Source organism: Indicator indicator, chromosome 13 (assembly GCF_027791375.1).
Source record: "Indicator indicator isolate 239-I01 chromosome 13, UM_Iind_1.1, whole genome shotgun sequence".
In the NCBI taxonomy this organism is placed as follows: Eukaryota; Metazoa; Chordata; class Aves; order Piciformes; family Indicatoridae; genus Indicator; species Indicator indicator.
The window spans coordinates 20,049,076-20,064,345 of NC_072022.1; the positions used below are offsets into that span (position 1 = coordinate 20,049,076).

At 41.9% G+C, this 15,270-nt stretch overlaps 1 protein-coding gene across 3 annotated transcripts in view; it reads right to left on the minus strand.

Annotated features, from left to right (window-relative positions):
* Positions 1-1,229: 1,229 nt before the first annotated feature.
* Positions 1,230-15,270, minus strand: part of ABCC5 (ATP binding cassette subfamily C member 5) — a 48,351-nt gene continuing 34,310 nt past the window's right edge. For 2 of the 3 annotated variants that reach the window (XM_054385947.1, XM_054385948.1), the window contains exons 17-29: positions 14,901-15,085; positions 13,677-13,823; positions 13,194-13,323; positions 12,605-12,758; positions 12,331-12,459; positions 10,788-10,974; positions 8,928-9,017; positions 6,507-6,696; positions 5,648-5,807; positions 5,156-5,234; positions 3,732-3,845; positions 2,500-2,664; positions 1,230-1,676 (exon numbers count right to left, since the gene is read on the minus strand). In XM_054385947.1, the coding sequence (XP_054241922.1) occupies positions 1,575-1,676; positions 2,500-2,664; positions 3,732-3,845; positions 5,156-5,234; positions 5,648-5,807; positions 6,507-6,696; positions 8,928-9,017; positions 10,788-10,974; positions 12,331-12,459; positions 12,605-12,758; positions 13,194-13,323; positions 13,677-13,823; positions 14,901-15,085 (1,832 nt within the window). In that variant the 3' untranslated portion in view covers positions 1,230-1,574. The remainder of the gene's footprint in view (positions 1,677-2,499; positions 2,665-3,731; positions 3,846-5,155; positions 5,235-5,647; positions 5,808-6,506; positions 6,697-8,927; positions 9,018-10,787; positions 10,975-12,330; positions 12,460-12,604; positions 12,759-13,193; positions 13,324-13,676; positions 13,824-14,900; positions 15,086-15,270) is intronic. The other variant, XM_054385949.1, reaches the window with a different exon arrangement.

Here is a 15,270-nt window from a genome sequence, read left to right on the forward strand (position 1 = left end):
GGTACCTAGACAAGACCAAAAAACCCCAACACACCCAGCCTGCAAAAACCTGTCCCCCAGGGCTCAAAAGGATGAGTTGTCATTTATGTGCCCAAAACAAACCACTTAAGCCAATAAATTTTACAAAACCCAAAATAGTTTTATTTACTTTTCAGATTTCTGCCTCAATGAGACATTTTGCAAACATGCTAAGGCTACAAAATGTCCAAGTTGACAAAGACATGCAACGCTGACCATTCAATAAGTCACAGCTATTATAGGAGCGACTGTGCCCACCTGGGCCACAGATCCCATCAAACAGGGATGGTGTACAGTGATCATGGCAACGCACTATGCAGGACCTAGTAACCTGAGGTAGGTCTCTTTACAGTAAGAAAACGATGTCCTACACCAGTGTTACATCCTGATCCACAGGAACGTGTTTAAAGTTCCAGGAGATGTGGGGTGGGGGACTGTTTCCTTAACAAGTGTGCAATAAAGAAACAGGAAATATTGATATTGTTTAACCTTAGTGTAAATGAGAAGAACAAAGAGTTAAGTGTTACCCACGCCAATGAAAGACACCCTAAACCTCTGAGGAGTGTTAGCAGCTTCAAGATAAAGGAGTCAGTCAGCTGAAGCAACTCTGAAAAGGCTTTCCTGCTAGCACACAGGGTAGGATTTGAACCTTATGATTAATTTGTTACAGATCATTCCACGAATAGATTTTGGTTGTGTTAGATCAGCGAAGCAGGAAGAGCTTGGGCTTGCTTGCATTAAAGTAAACCCTGCTGATACAGTAAGAAATACTGTATCAGGACACAGAGAATACAAGGCCTTCATGTGACCCTGAAGTGGTTCTCCACTCAGAAGATCACAAAAAAAACATTGCTTTGGGAAAGCATCATGGGAAAGCAGCAGCCGCTGCCGTGGTGAACATTAGCGATGCTCCAAATAGCTTTGACAAATTACAATGCAATAGTTACACCACAGAGCTCTTCCCCCCTGTGCTAGACAACAAAGATGTGACAATAAAGGACACTATTGCAAAGCTTCACTTCCACTCAGACATGCAGAAAATCCAGCACTAGGAAAAGACCAACTGTAAAAGACAACATGGTGTCTGATACAGTTCGATAACAAAGCCAGATCTCTGCTACCATAAACTGTACAAAAATGATAGAAAAGAATATGCACTGTTATTAATACAGTGCTTATTTTAATAGAAAATAAACAGCTTACATTTCCACTGTAAATATAGGCTATATACAGAATTATGTATAGATATAGCTACATGTATAAAGCTTCATTATAGGCCTCTGATACATTTATAACTATGGCTCCCTGAGCCATTTGTAGAGTGCATTTAATAACAAAAAAAAAATTAGTAACATGATTATGGAATAAATACAATAATAAAAATATGAGGAATTCTTCTGACACGATTTTAAAAACTTCAGCTTGACACATTGTGCTAAAAATTAAAAGATGAAAAGGCAATAATCTGCTTGAAGGAGGAGGAGGAGGAAGAAGAGCTGGCCTGCCACAGACAGGGAATGTAGCTCTCCAAAATTAAAGTGACTTTGCCCTGAATTTTAGCCCTTGACAGCAACCTTGTTCTCCGCAGCAGCAAACATAGCATAGAAGCGCGAGTTCTCGTTGGCCAGAAGGGCAGACGGCGTGTCGAACTCCACTACCTAAAAGCAAACAAGGCAGGTAAAGTATGTCAGTAAAATCCAGTGGCAAATGGACTCCTACCCCTCAGGCTTGTAACACAGTGGTAAAGAAGCCAAATATGGCATTCATCTTCAGAAGAGCCAGCAGGCAATGGAAGTATGCACCCTTATGGATACATACGGCAGCTGCGGATGCCTCAATCTAGCTCCAACACTGGAACTTCCCAGCCGGAAGCAGCCACTGGTGGCTCTGACAGGGACAGATGCTATGAGGTTTTTGCCTTCTCTACCTTTGCCAAATGCCTTACCACCAGAGGCAAGTGTCCTTATATTTGATATTGACTGTTTATGGCTCCCATATGGAAGCCTGAAAAGTGGTTAAATTCTCTCTCATATGCCTGTTTGATAGGACAGGGCTACATGAAAGTAATGGGAAACTACCACTGAGCCCCAGCAGAGGTGCTCACATCATCACCCAATCTCAGAATTAACCTACCAAGGGACTTTCAGATGAAAAACACTTTTAAAAGAGAGACTGTTTCTGTATGGTACTTTCTTGGGGTATGTTGCCCTCTGACTTTGTTACAGTCAGTCATTGACTGATTTTATTGGAGTATTATTACCAAGGATGTGAATGAACATGGAGGATTTTCTACCCTGCAATTCTAGCTGTTCACAGATTCACAGAATGTTAAGGGGCTAGAAGGGATCTTGAAAGATCATCTAGTCCAGCCCCCTTGCCAGAGCAGGGCCATCTATGCCAGTATTCCTTCAAGCTGAGCCTGTACATATGGCACCTCAAGACCGCAACAGCAACTGCAGCCACAAAAGCCATTCTGCTTACCTGTCCCTGTGTTAGCACCATGATCCGATCAGAGCCCAGTACCGTATGCAGGCGGTGAGCAATTGTTAACATAGTGCAGTCGCCAAATGCCTCTCTGATAGTCTCCTGGATCAGTAAATCGGTCTCTGTGTCCATAGCAGCTGTTGCTTCATCCAGTATCAAAATCTGAAAGTAGCACATGATCCTGGCTGTTACCCACAGTAATGCTTTCCCTCCCTGAACACACAAATATGTAAAGTCACCATGACCAAGAGTTGTCACAACTGGCGATCCTTGCTGAGTTGTGGTCACAAACGTATTTTTTACAAGCACCCTTCATGTAATTGTCTTCAACAAAGTTACCCTATGGATCACACTTGCGATTTATGGTCACATTCTAGAGCCACAAGATGTTTGAGTTCTGACCTGGCCCTCAAAGGTTTCCACTGTTTTCAGTTTTACCTTCAGCAGCTTAATCTCAAATACAGATTTTACTAGTAAACTAATCTGACACATGCTTTGTGGTGACAATCCTTCTGGAAGGAGTCGGTACTGACTAGGCTGACTAGCTTTCTTATGCTGGAAAGAATTACCCTTCCTCTCAGACTCAGACAAACTGATTTGGAGTGGTGTCTTGTCAAAGTTAAACTCGGTTTGGTTTTGTGCACGTACTGCAAAGAGAGCAGTAATGTCTGCCGAGTAGTCTGACTTTAAAACAGATACAGAATGAACCTTAAAATATTATGGTGTGCAATGTTTAAGAAAAAAAGATGTTAAAATCAAAATCCTAGTCATTCTCAATCCAAAAGTCCTTTCTCACTATAATTATTACTTGTTTTCCATTCCTGTAAAACCTTTAACTTCACTGGTCTCAAATCGCCCTTGAAGACTACATTTTAGTGGAGCACCATGTAGAAGGAAAATACTTGGCTGATATTCAGAAAAAAGTGGAAGGAAAGAATCAGTAACAGGACACTGAATAAATGAGGCCAGTCTGACACCCTGTTATTAACACTAAGAAGCAATACCTTCCTGATGGCAGCACATTACAGGAGCAAGCAGCTGGCTACAGATGCCTCCCTAGTTGTTCCTACTCACACTTCTCTGAGTCACAAGAACCATTAGTGCAATACCTCTGACAATGAATCTAGCACTAAAACCTGCTTACCTGCTTGCTCAATCTTATCAGGCTGCTATCTCCAGCTATTTCTCTAGCTGGTATCTCCAGCTATTTCTCTAATCACTTTGCTCACCTTGCAATGACGCAGTAAAGCTCTAGCTATGCACAGTAGCTGTCTCTCTCCAACTGAAAAGTTTTCCCCATTTTCCATCACTTCTGAATCAAGCTTCATAGGCAACTGGGCAACCTGTACAAGGAAAGAACAGACAATAATCTCAGAGCATTGTACAGACATTTTGTACCTCCATAGCATGAGACACAGTTGCTCCTCCTGCAAATCAGATTTTGCCCACGTTCCAAAATATAGAATCATAGAAGCATTTCAGTTGGAAAGGACCTCTAAGATCATAGAATGGCTTGAGAGGAAAGGGACCTTAAAGGTCATCTAATTCCAACCACTGCCACGGGCAGGGACACCTCCTACCAGGTTGCTCAAAGCATCATCCAGTCTGGTCTTAAACCTTTCCAGGGATGAAATATCCACAACTTCTCTGGGCAACCTGTTCTAGTTTCTCACCACCCATAGAGCTTCTTCCTAATGTCTAATCTAAACCTACCCTGCTCTAGCTTAAAACCATTGCCCCTTGTCCTATCACCACAGGCCTTTATGTAAAGTCCCTCTTCAGCTTTCCTGTAGGCCTCCTTTAGGTAGTGGAAAGCTGCTATAAGAGCCTTCTCTTTTCCAGGCTGAACAGACCCAAGTCCCTCAGCATCAAATCCAACCACTGACTGTCACACTTTGCTGTCCATCTCTCCCTGTCTCTGTTGGGGCAATGAGTAACAAGCCACAAATGCTAGAACAGCTGTACCGTATCAAACCTGCTCAGTGTGGTTGAAATGCCTGTGAGCCAGTGACAGCTCCTCTGAACACCACTAGGACCAAGCTAAAAGAGCTATATCCTCCCAGTAGACAATCTTGGAACAACTTAAGTAAAAGTTACTTAATTTCTAGAGAAAAGTGTGCCACTTTAAAAATCCTATCAACATAAATACACATCCTCCTGGCAATCTTTCTCATCAAGAGGAGAGGGAATCTAGTCCCCAAAGGAATTACTGCAGCCTGCATACCACAGCCACTTGACTTACAAGAGAAGAGCTGGAAATGTCAAGGCAGTGAGACTTGCTGCAGAGGACCTTGCAAAGGGCAGAGTTTAAGTTCAGTATAAATGGGTATGTGTGACATTTACACTCACAAATGTAAATGCAGAATGCACACTTAAGTCACATACAGAAAAATATCACCTGAAATACTGTAACACCCTGAGTGTGATGAAGCAGCACTTCGCTGTGCTATATAAAAAAAAACAACACCTAATATATGGTATGGTCTCAGGAAAAAATAAATCAGGAAAAATGGGGAAAAAAAAACAGTCAAACAAAGCATAAATAACAAGAAAACCTTTCATCTAAAGGTCTCTGAAGTAGCTACTCAGAGAACATGTCGCTTTGGAAAGCAAAGCATTAACGTGTATCTCTTTGGGCACATAATATACTTACACACTCCTTCATGTGAGTCCTTTCCAAAGCATCCCATATTTGTTCCTCACTGTACTGATTGAAAGGGTCCAAGTTTGATCTGGAGGGGAAAATAGAAAACATAACCAGAATTTTTATTGTGCCATGAATGGCAAAACAGCAGCATCCAGATGGATGATTCCCATCTAGCCTTCTGCTGCTAGAATATCCTTGCCAAGGAATTCAGATGCTCTCAGCACACTAAGGTTAGAATAGGTGAAGAACAAACGAGTCAAGGTGGAAGACAAAGACAGACAAACTTCAGTCAACTCTGAATGGAATGCAATGCTTCCACAGAGGACAATCACATCCAGTTCTGCACTGGGCCAGCTAAAATCATTTAGCTTGTGCTTTGTTTCAAAACCAGAGAAGTCAGGATGCCTGAGGTCTAACATGTCATCAGGCAACTATTTGAGTTCAAGTATATGCTGGTAGCCTGCTTAGGCCTTCTTGCCTTCTTATAGTCTCACTGACCTCACAGTGCCACTGAACAGCACAGGTTCCTGAGGAATTATCGAGAGTTTGCTGCGAAGATCTGCCAAACCAATGTCATTTATTTTCACTCCATCAATTTTAATGCAGCCTCCAGACAGTTCAACAAGACGAAAGAGTGCCATTCCAAGGGAAGATTTCCCTAAAAATTTGAGGCAGGAAAAAAAACATTAGTGTTTCTAAAGAGTCATAGCAGCTTTGAGATGATAAAGCATTTTAAAAGCTACCCATACGTAAGAAAAGTGTTTTTAAACACCATAAAGTCCTGACAAATAATGCTGGTAAATGTTGAGGTTCAGCATTTGAACTTCTAAGCAATTGTAGGGGCAGTTCCTAATGAATTCTCACAGAAGCCACCCCAAGCCTACCACCAAAACCTTGCCTCCTAAAACCAACACAGCAGTATTAATTGCTGACTTAGAAACTACATCTTGGAGTTAAGTCACCTGACAAACAGGGGGGTTAATTCTTCACATTACAGACTTGTGAGTTAGCTCAGAGACAAACCTGCCTGCATCATCAGCGTAAAAAGAAAGTTGAATAAGCTGCAATGAGCTTGTAGGTAGCATTCTATGCTGGCAAAAGGCTGTCAAAAATTATGAGCATATTGGCTCAGGCACAGCAAGATACTCCTCTACCTTCAACAGAAACTTGTTCTCATTATTGTTTACAGGGATCCTGCTTATGAACAGCATCCACCACTGACATTGCTGGAGCGCTCCTGTGCCATCAATTTATTCAAACACAAAAGACAGAGGAGAACCAATGTGAGTGCCCCACTCTACTCCATTCCCATTCTCCACAAGTACTAATTTAACTCTGCTTAATGTTTTTTCCTTACCAGAGCCTGTCCTTCCCACAATGCCAATCTTTTCCTTTGGTTTGATGGTAAAGGACACTTTTTTAAGCACTAGAGGGAGGTTCTCTCGGTACCGCATCTCTGCGTTTTCAAAAACAACTTCCCCTTCCTGTGGCCAGTCCAGAGGAGGAGTTTTATTCTTAATTCGAGCAGGAGCTTCCAGGGAAAGTGTCTTTAAAAAAAAAAAAAAAAAAGAAAGAGTTCAGTTTACAGTAAACAAAACACCAGAAAGGAAAACTATCAGTTGCAGCACTCAGCAGGAGTTTTTGCCTGAAGACTTGGCCCATATCAATTTATGGCAGTTTGTGATGAGCTGTGTGGCTGGATGTGGGCCCAGTGGCTCAGAAATTTGCTGTGTTGTATTGACAGCATTATTATTATTTCCCTTGTGTTGCCTCAGTAACACTGATCCAAGCAGTGTTTTTCATCAGTGGAATTCAAAATGAATTTTAGGCCTATTATTTATGATCACGATCCTATTGAAACACTGGATGTTTCTGGGTGCAAAATCTGCTGTATTTCTATGTCTCATTTGCTGTGCCATGCCAGGGTCACCTCTGATGATTCTGACATAGAAGAGAACACCCATGTGACACGTTATACAACTGCTACCCTCTTCCTTCCTCATTCTCCCCTGTTCTATTAAACCACTGAGTCAGTCAGGCCCCTTCCATCTGGCTCACTTTTGCTATTTTACTCTGCCCCTTAATAGGTCCCTCATTAAGCAGTTCAGATTAGACACAAATGCAGAACCTCTGAAAGCCAAACATGCACTGGTTTTAGCATGTTTAGAATGGAGCCAAGGTCACTTGCCTACATTGGGCACAAGCAGCCTCAAAGAATGGCAGAAATTTTCTTGTGGGATGTCACCTCACATAACTCTTAAACACACACAAAGTAAGAATCTCCAACTGAACCAGGTTATTTCAACTCTTTTATAGTCACTAGAGAGAAGCCAGCACTTTTGGAGTGTGATTCTTTTCATTCTAATATAAACACTTGGAATGGGTAATAAATTGCTCTCTGGAGATACCCATTTCCTACACTGACTACAGAGAGATCCCACAGGGACTGTGTCAGTTGTGGACATCTGCAACATCTAGTTAAAGCTAGACTAATTGTACCCCAATGGTTTGAGTAAAACAGCAGCCTGCCACAATAATACTCAAATTCTCTGAGCTTGGTGCTCCTAACAGCAACCTGTGAGCCACACTGAAAGAAGTCAGCACTTTGCAAGACACAGAACCTGCATGGTATTTCACTGCTCACCCACCACTTCACACTCAAACTAGACTGGATGTCTAGAGGTCCAAATAAGAAAGAAAAAAAAATATCACAGGAAGTGTTGCCTAACAATGACATAAAATAACAGACAGTAATGTAAAAAACAATTGCCTACAACTATAGGTTTTACCACTGAAACTATAGGCTTTACCTGACAGTAATAAACCCATCTCAGCCCAGTGAGAGATACTAGGCAGCCTTTGGCAGACAGCTGCCAGCTTGTGTGGTCACAGGTCTTCCACACAGAAATTTTCTACTTAGATGCCACAAGAGGATTTATTTAACTGAGAGAGTGGGCAATTGTAATTTTTTCCTGCCCTTCAGCTTAAAATCCACAACCTAAAAAAATTAATCTACAAATAGCAACTATTACATAGGCCAGATTTACTAAATGGATACAACTCTCCCTTCAAAGTGCTAAGTAAAAAACTTTTCTCCTGAAAGACCAGACCCAGTAGAAAGTTTTTTCCTGGCTACTCTTTCCCCATTGACATACATCCAGTTCTGCACACACAACTCCTAGTTATGAAAAAAACCAGTTACAAATATTCAGAGTAGTCAGAGCAGTTTGGTAACCATTTAGCCTGGCATATTTCTCACATCTAGCCTAGCACATTTGTCATATTTGCAATGACAGCAATTCCTTGACTTTAAGCATATGGAAATATGTGATATAGGATAGCTGTAGAAAAAGATGATGAAGCATGTAGATGAAGTTACAGTTATCTGTGTTTAATTGAAGGAGGTCCATCAGGTTTGGAACAAAGCCTGCCAGAGCACCATCCTTTTACTTTAAAATACTGCACTGAATTCTCACTTACGCCTTTCACACACTCTACTCTTCAAGAGTGTCAAACTTCAGCAATGCCAGGCAAGTGATGCCTGTAAGCTGTAAGCTACCAGCTCCTGTGCCATTCATCCTGCCAATACTTACATACTTGCTTCATAAAACAAATTCGTGTCTCAGTATTACAGTACATGCATTAATGCGTTCACAAGATCAGAAACATACTTTCTACACTAAGGCAGACTATGGCTGACTTTCTCTTTTCCTATTGTTCACTGAATTGCTGGCATAGGAGTTTTTACAACAGGCAACTGAATATGTAATTGTCCTACCTTGATATAGTGATCAATCCTCTCCACTGAGGTGAAGCGAGCTTCTGTCTCTGAAGCAAGTCTAACTGTAAACTGGAATAACCCTGTTAACTGGAGTGATGAGAGAAAACAAAGACAAATTTAGAGAGCTGTGATTTATTATTCAAGTAAGAGACAAAACTAATGGATAGTGTGGCTAATGACCAAGAAAGTGTTTGTCCCCTTGTACTTGGCACTGGTGAGGCTGCACCTCAAATATTGTTTTCAGTTTTGGGTCCCTCACTACAAAAATATTGAGGTGCTGGAGCACATCTATAGAAGGACAGTGGCACTAGTGAGGGATCTAGAGGACAAGTCTTATGAGTGGCTGACGGAACTGGGGTTGTTTAGCCTGCAGAAAAGGAGGCTCGGGGGAGACTTCTTTGCTCTCTACAACTCCCTGAAAGGAGGCTGTAGCAACACGGACGCTGGTCTCTTCTCCCAAGTAACAAAAGAAAGCAGCCTCAAGTTGCACCAGGAGAGGTCTACATCATAGTTCAGGAAAAATTTCTTCACAGAAAGGGTCCTCGAGCCGTGGAACAGGCTGCCCAGAGAAGTGGTGCAGTCACTATCCCTGGTGGGGTTTAAAAGATGTGGTGCTGAAGGACATTGTTTAGTGGTGGATCTGTCAGTGATAGGATAACGGCTAGACTCCCTCTTTAAAATCTTTTCCAACCTAAATGATTCTCTATTTGATACAAGTGCTCTTGGCATTGGACATCATATAGTTATGGTGTCCAAAACAAGTTAATTTGAGTTAATAGTTAACTCTGAAATACCTATAATTTATTAATCACTTAGAAAGCTAGTAGTTTAGAAAGGTTTCCCACAAGCAACAACTTTAACTGTAAATCGTCTAAGTGTTGGAATTTCACTTCACTACCACCAGGAGGCAGAAAAAGGCAAACAACAGCTCACAGCAAGCACTCCGAGCCCAGCAGTCAGACTCCCACAGCTGCAACACTGGGAGCTGCTCGCTGTGAAAATGTAACTGCATGAAGACACCAGCTTGGCCTATATCTGATGCACCATCAATCCAATTTCTGGAAATATTCAGGAAAATTGCAATATGAAGTATATGAAGACAGTTTCTATTTCTTTTTTTAAAAAGAGGCAGCTCCTCAAAATAATAGCCTTAAGCACCTAGCTCCTCATAATCTGGCTGCTTGCAAAATGTCCTGACTCTGAATTCCTTTCCCTCTGCTACAAGAATGGTCTCCTTTTCCATTCAAGTGCATTAATGAAAGTTTTCAGTGGTATGGTACTTTTACTCATTAGGGATAACTACATAATTAAATATTACAGTATGTGGACATGGAATACTGTGTCCAGCTCTGGAACTCTCAATACAGGAAACACATGGACCTGATGGGAGTGGATCCAGTGAAGGGCCACGAAAATGATCAGGGGCTGGAGCACCTCTGCTACAAGGACAGGCTGAGGGAGCTGGAGTTGCTCAGCCTGCAGAAGAGAAGGCTCCAGGGAGATGTAATAGTGGCCTTTCGGTACCTGAAGGGTGCCTGCAAGAAGGCTGAAGAGGGACTGTTTACAAAGGCCTGCAGTGATCAGATGAGGGGCCACGGTTTGAAATCAGAGAAGAGTAGATTTAGATTGGATGTTAGGAAAAAGTTCTTTACAATGAGGCTGGTTGAGCACTGGAACAGGTTGCCCAGAGAGGTGGTTGAGGCCCCATCCCTGGAGATATTCAAGGTGAGGCACGACAGGGCTTGGGTGCCCTGATGTAGTTGAGGATGCCCCTGCTCACTGCAGGGGGGTTAGACTAGATGACCTACAGAACTCCCTTCCAGCCTGAGTGAGTCTATGATTCTATGACATACTCACCTGCACAGCATATGAGATAGCCAGCCCAGCATATGCAGGAGGAATCTGGCCATGCATTAAGACTATCATAAGGCCAGTGGTCGTGATAAGAGCAATGCTGATAATGTCCAGCCGCACAGCCAGCCAGCGCATCGCGCAGCTGAACAGGTAAAATGGTGCCTGGTTGTCATCTAGGAGCTCCTGATACCTGAAACACATACAAGAAAGGTTAGTAGACCTCCACAAGCGTCATGTTCTACAACTAGTAGAGCTACTTAAACCCTTGTTCCAGGACCAGAATCCAGAGTGGCAAGACTACTCTGTCATTAACATAAAAGTCTCAAACTAGGCCATGAAAGCAGGGTTTACACTTTCCTAAATAATGCCAGATATCTACATAACTCAGAAGTCAAATTACCAAGTTTCTGCATACAGCAACAGATTATACTGGGATGAAACAAAATTCAGGGACTTTATACATGCTTTCAGCACAATTTCACCTATGCAAGACCTTCCAGAAGACGCTCGATGGCTACAAATTAGTCCACAGCAGCAGTGCTTCAGAATATTCACAGCAAATATTTTACACACAAGCATAGAAGTCAAGTTACAGTAATAGATAGAACTGGTGACACTAATTGAAACACATCAATAATCAATTTACAATCCTGACTCTGTGAAGCTGAGGAAGTATGTTTAAGGGGAGACAGCTGAGAGATTAACAAAGCCAGTAGCGAGGCTTTTCTGATCATCCGGCTCAGTTTTTTATACCACTGATTTCTGCACAACGTGTGCAGAGACTTAGTACTCCAGCATCAGCAATACCAAGGGACTACTACTTGCACCTTTGCAACCTTTCTTCTAAGCTGGCGTAGCAGTGTCTAGGCAGGGCTTCTGTGGCAATTTTCCTCTTACTCTCATGCTTGGTCTCATAACCTTTCACCTGGAAAACCCTGACAGGGTTACAGCAGGTTCTCATAAGAAGTAACCACCACTCACATGAGAAATGTTTCACTTTCCCTCACTAATATTTGTTTTCCAGATTTTCGTTTGTACTAGAGAAAAATCAAGCATAGTGAGTAAGGTGGCTACAATCACTTAGATACTTGATAAATGTTACCCATTATACATGTGCTTAGAGGCTAAAAGCTCAATGTGCACATTGAGTTTTAGCTAGCATTCTCTAACCCATGTTATCACAAGGAGAAACAACCAATAAAAAGCGTGAGCAGAGCCCAATGAAAAATCTATGTACTACTAGGGAAAAAGTATGGTCAAAAAATTGTCCTCACCATCATCACTGCCACCCCCTGTACTGCAGAAAACCCCAGAGGAGGGCATTTGCTTGGAACCCCACCACTGTTCTTCCCAGCTGGCAACTAGGGAGTTTTGCCTTACTCTCTTCCTTCTTGTTCTTCCTCATTTTTTCTCCTGAAAAGTAACTTCTACTCTTAAAGCCAATGCATGCCATTGACTATAGACCACATTAATTAATCTTTGTGAATGTAAACCTGTTGCACACTGTTCTGTGCTCCACAACTGTCAAATGGATATCTAGACTGACCTGTGCAGAAATTCCTGTCCTTTGTGGTAGGCATGGATTGTGGAGAGACCCTGGATGCTTGATGTAATATGAGAGAGGAATGGAGACTGCGTGATGTTGTCCAGACGTTTGAGCTCTCGAATAAAGACTCTGGAAGCAAAGAAGCACTTTTAAGTGAGACACACAACCACCACATGCCAACCACTACACTCATGTGCATATGCACCTGAATTCCATGTCCTTACTAACAGGTCAAAGTATCTTTACTTTTACTCAAAGTAGCTGCTGTACTTACCTAGATACAACATGCAGAACCATGAACAGCACAATGAGGGGCCCCACCGCCACCAGGAACCAGGGGAAAACCCCAGCGATCATCCCCACACAGAAGAACACAAGGATGACATTCTGAATGAACATTTCTGCTTGAAAGGGCAAACGAACATCAACTGGAAAAGATGGAAGGAAAAGAGGAAGATCTTGAGTACAGAAACCTGAAACAACCTATACATACCAATTCAATCCAGCTGTGCCTCCTCATCAACAAGGACAGCACTGACCTAATTATCATCTTTGCTACACATCAACTTCACCCTGAAACTCAGGGTTCCCTCTGCATTAACTGCTAAGAGTCCATGCACAGTTTGTAGGTAGAAATGCACGTTTTCTTCTTTGTGAGTGAATAGACAAACTTGAAGTATCAACTGCCTTCCACAATCATAACCAGGTACGTCCCAGTTCCTGCTTTGTCTATTACAAGTACACACTTAGCAATAGATACCGAGTATGATCATCCCCATCCCTACAGCAAGAGACTGGAGAACATTAAGGAGGTAACTGGGAGGTCTGATTGTGGGATTTACAGAACACATAGTGAGAGATACCTTCATCCATGTCTTTGGAAAACCTGTTGAGAATCCGCCCAGTGGGTGTAGTGTCAAAGAATTTCATGGGGCTACGCAGAATCCGCCGGAAGAGCTCATCATGGAGCCTTGAGGATGCTCTGAGGGTTCCCTGACAATGCAGAAAACATTGCAGGATATGAAAGGATGTCTGCCTTCCTGTTGCTGCATCTCCCCCAGGCACCAAAACTTTCTGCTCATTTTCTCTCTCCAGCCATCATTATTTTTATTGCAAAAATAAATGTGCTTCCAACCAGTGCAAGGAAGCCATTAACTCAGGGAGAAGTTTAACAGAAAGCATGGTGCAAGAGATGGCTTATGGAAACCTCACAATTTATGATCTGACTTCCTCTCATTCAAAAAATCTCCCTCAAGAGATGACCAAAAAAGCCACAGTGACAGCAATATGCAAAAGGGGAGGGGAATGTGTGTGTGCACAAGAAAAACAGCAGCACTGCCACATACCTTTACAAAGACAACGCCACGAACAGCTTTCAGAATCAGCATCACTGCCATAGAGAGTGCATAGATGCCAGCATAGTAATGCATGTGAGGGTTGTCTTTCATACTGTCACTTACAACAGTATCGTTTCCCAGAGTCACAGTGGTGTTCTGCAGAAAATTCAAGGGTTCAGTGAATAGTTAGGTAAGAGAAGGATTAATCATTTACATATTACATGTGGTAGAATTTAACTGTTCTCTATCCCCTCCCACCATATTTGATTTTTTCTTCTTCAAAGTACTTCAGCGATCACTGAATACTTCCGCAAGTTCTCCCTAGCACAGATATTTGGCTTGCAAATTGTCTCCTTGGCACAAGTCCTTGGCATTTTTCCTACAGCATCTTTGAAACTGATACCACAATGCCTACGTGATTTGCTTGCTTATCTCTCACTTCATGTTTAACATTTCTTGTGTTCTTCTGAACAAAGCCAGACACCAGCATACCACCACTCCTTCTACACAATATTCACCTTGGATAGGTTGTAATCATCTGCTTATCAAATATATTTGTTATTTTCTGACAGTATGAAGTAAATTCTTTACTGTCATACTATCATACATTCTCATTTTCTTACTTTGCCTTTTTTTTTTTTTAAATCTTCAAGGACCTCATTGCTTATTCAAAAATTATTGGCCATCTGCACCTCAATATTTCTTCTCTAAGTAGTTTGCTCCCCTAGCCCACCAAACAACCCCAAAACCCTCAGTTATATTTGAATCTTTAAACACAACAAGACTTACAATCAAAACCCTCAGAGTGGGAAAAGTTCCAAAGCATCCCACATCAGTCTTCAAAGAAGTTCCCAAAAGTCATTTGACTTAAAGCCATATACTTTAACAAAACTATCAAGGTCACATTCAAATAAAAAACGAGACTAAAAATACTAATTCCTCCTGCAGCTTGTTGGTGCCTTTCACATTATTCCTTCCTTTTCTTAAACTAACCAAGACAGAGAATAAGAGGGCAGTATAAACCACAAGAGCTACTGTATTTTTTTCTTATTATTGTAGCTCTCTTATTCTTGGAGATGAACTCTCCAGTGAGATGACGTCCTGGGGAGACTTACAACTTGCTTAAATTAGGAAGTACCATTTGGTCTCACAGGACTGCTTGGAATTAGTCTGGGAGAACAATTCCCCTGCTTCTTAGACACAAGAGAGTGGAAAAACAAAAAGTTATCTTACTCCACTGCCTTGCTTTATCCAGAAACTCAGCCACCAGTTGCTAAAAGCTGTACTGCCCACGTTCAGCACAAACAGTGCCATGATGATGAGGAATGCGAAGGGGCCTCCAGCTGCCTGAATGTAGATACCATACACAGACCAGGGGACAGAGCCTTTGCCTTTCTCTTCCAATTGGACCAACTGGCCTGTGAAACAAAAGAGGAGAGAATGAGGGGGGGGAAATAAAAACTGTTCCAATAAGATTTTTTAAGTTTGTGAATGTATGTGAAGCTACAGTTAAAATCTACAGAGTACTTTCAGAAACATAGATATTAATTAATACATAGAAACCAATGGTTCAAACAGTTTTGCAGTAAGTAGCATTTCCTTT